This window comes from Aplysia californica, unplaced genomic scaffold, assembly GCF_000002075.1.
Source record: "Aplysia californica isolate F4 #8 unplaced genomic scaffold, AplCal3.0 scaffold01023, whole genome shotgun sequence".
NCBI lineage: Eukaryota > Metazoa > Mollusca > Gastropoda > Aplysiida > Aplysiidae > Aplysia > Aplysia californica.
In genome coordinates, this window is record NW_004798293.1 from 137,203 (window position 1) to 140,461 (window position 3,259).

The 3,259-nt window shown below is 44.5% G+C and overlaps 1 protein-coding gene across 1 annotated transcript in view; it reads left to right on the top strand.

Moving 5' to 3' along the window:
• The window catches only part of LOC101859054 (collagen alpha-1(XII) chain), a gene marked incomplete at its 3' end in the record, with an annotated part of 19,631 nt that overhangs the window by 6,238 nt on the left and 10,134 nt on the right, over nt 1-3,259 (top strand). Inside the window, 2 exon segments of the mRNA XM_035973131.1 lie at nt 1,301-1,412; nt 2,201-2,335. Coding sequence (XP_035829024.1) covers nt 1,301-1,412; nt 2,201-2,335 — 247 coding nt within the window.

The window sequence follows — 3,259 nt, forward strand, 5'->3', positions numbered from 1 at the left end:
ACACACTCTCTCTCTCTCTCTCTTTCTCTCTTTCTCTCTCTCTCTCTCTCTCACACAACCACGCACACACACGCACACACACGCACACACACACACAAGCGTTCCCCCAACAGGGCGGTACTACTGACTGAAGTGTCTTTATGCCATTCCCAAAGGGGGACATTAATAATATTATGTTCTTATGCACAGAAGAATTGTAAATTGTAAATGGGCTCATTCATCAATGTCATGCTCATAACTGTGCCTGAACTGCAACAGGAAACTGCTGCTTTTTCTTTCCTAATCCTTACTATCGTCATTTAATCCTCTACCTCTTTTTTGTGTTTGTCACACTCTTGTGACCAGCTATTTCGGGGGTGTCTTGATAGTCGAAACAGACTTTGTGCTGTTGAAGCTAGAGAAGTGAGCAGAGTAAGCCTGATTCCTTGTAAGGACTTCTCTGTTGACATCTACCCCTTGGCGTTCATATGACCTTATGCAGTTGAGAGCGCCGTAAAACCTCTACTAAAACTAAAACACACATTCACTCACACACGCACACATACACTCTCGCGCGCACACACATACGAACACACGAGCGTTTGCAGGCACACACATATACACACAAACACAAACACACTCACAAATACCCCCCCTCCCCCACACACACACATACACACACTCACACACACTCACATACACACGGGTGCACGCCGACATACTATGCAATACACAGGCAGGGTTAAAGTTGAAATGGCGCGCCGTATACTAAGAGTTGACCTGGTGTTACAGTTGTGACGTCACAATGGCCAACATTCACGTTGCGGCAAAAGAAAGTCCACCGACGATTTTGGAGTAGGGCTAGGCGCTTTGCCGTCGCACACAGTAGACTCAGTTTGTATCGAAGGATACGTAAAAACAAAAACAACAACTAATAATGATAATGATAATAGTGATAATAATAATAATAACAGTTGTAGTAGTAATTTGAATAATTATACTAATAGTATAATATTAATGACAATTACTCGTATACTAATAGTAATGATGATGATGATGATGATGATGATGATGATGATGATGATGATGATGATGATGATGATGATGATGATAATAATAATAAATATAGTATTTGTATAGCAAGCTCTTCACGCTTTACACTATAACATTATTATTACCCCAACAGACCATAGAACATTCAGAAACATTCTCAGCTTCCCAAGAAGCATACAGTGCAACATTCAAACATACATTAATGTTCCCATAAACACCCCTCTCTCCCTCTCCCTCCCCCCCCCTCCCGCACCAATCCACCTGCCAGGACGTGGCGTCCACCAAAGGCCAGGTATGGTTTTCCAAGTGGGAGTTGGTGAGGTCAATCTACAAGGCCGTGCTCACGGGAGCCTGTGAGGCCGCCGAGATTAGTCTGAAGGGTGAGTGAATAGACAGACAGACAAATAGACACACAGACGGACACACAGACAGATAGACACACAGACGGACACACAGACGGACAGACAGCCAGCCAGACAGACACCGCAGAGTCTAGTCTGAAGGATGAGTGAACAAACAGACAGACAGACACACACACACACACACAGACATACACAGACACACTGAAAGACTAACGGATGGACGGTCGAACACACAGACACACATACAGACTGACAGACGGGCTGACGGACAGACGGACGGATGGTTTTTACTTTGGCATGGTGGGAGAACGGTAATATTCCAGATATCTTATATTCAGCCCTTCTTCAGTGTGAGAGAGGGAAGGGTGGTGTTACTGTAGAAGAAAGATTATAATCCTTTTCTGCTTTTCCTTTTTTGGGGTTGATAAGTATGCATTTAAAGGTAGGTGTCTTTAGCACAAAAAAATAGCGCAAGAGCCACTCTCTGTAAAGATTATGTAGTAACAAAACAACATATGTTTCCTCATACCCCCTTCCCTTTCACCATATCTCCTTCACATTCCTCCATATCCCCCTCCCCTCTCCTTCTTCCTGTGACACCCCTCTCCCTTTCCCTCTTCCTGTAACCCCCCCCTCCCCATTCCCCATACTCCCCCTCTCCCTCTCCCTGTACCCTCTCTCTCCCTTTCCCCATACCTCTACCCTTTCTCCATACCCCTCCCCTTTCCCCATATCCCCCTCCTCTTTCCCCACGCCCCTCCCCCTCTCTCTCTCTTCCTATAACCCCCCCCTCCCATCCACTCCAGTCCCTGGGTACACCGAGTACTGTTTCGGCAAGTGCGCCTCCAACCTGGAGTGTGTCAAGACGGAAGGCGGCGCCAGCATCTGTACCTGCAAACCCAACTGGTACTGGGAAGTGACCACTCAAAAGTGCATGAAAAGTAAGTTAATGTACAGGTTAATAAAAAACAACACGAAAACTGTACAACTTTTTTTGGTTAATATTTTCCCACACACTGACGTTTTGCATTTCAGATTTGTACACAACTTTTGGAAGCCAAAAAGAATTTCTCTTATTATATCAATTTTAGATAAATCCACAGAATAGTTTTGCTCTACATAGCGCGTAAAAAAAATAATCCATTTTCAGCTATGTCGCCATTTTGCAGCATGACGCACTAAGTTCGCTTCAGGTCTACCACTAAAAATCACACCGATTGCGTCATATTCCAAACTACAGTAGTCTAACAGGCCAACAGAAGTTTGCAGATAATTTTTCTCGTCTCCTTTGTACTATCATTATTATTGATATTATTATTATTATTGGTGGTTGTGGTGGTGGTGGTGGAGTGGCTAGTGCGCTCGTGTCCAAAGCTGAAAGTCTGGGCTCGAGCCTCGATTCGGACACAAATTTGTTCGCCCCCTCCTGCCCACCCAGCAGTAATGGGTACTTGATTTCGAGTCGGGGCAGTAAAGACGGCGTGGAAAGGGACTGGCCACCCGAGCGCAATGTGCCGAAGGCCCAGGAAGTTGTCTTACTAAGAAGGCAATCCGTGGGTGGTTGGTGGGTTCTCTGGTGTGGTTTGCTCCTTCTGTCCTATCAAACATCTATTGTCCTTATCTCCCCTTTTTCCTTTTTATGTTTTTTACTCTCTTGTAACATCTCTAATCTTCTGGCGCTCATATGACCTTATGCTGTTGCGAGTGCTGTAAAACCTTTACTAAACTAAACAAGGCAGTCCACAATGTCCGGATCTGATGCGGGAACAACTTAATTTTTATTCCATGATGATGATGATGATGATGATGATGATGATGATGATGATGATGATGATGATGATGATGATGATGATGATTATTGTTGC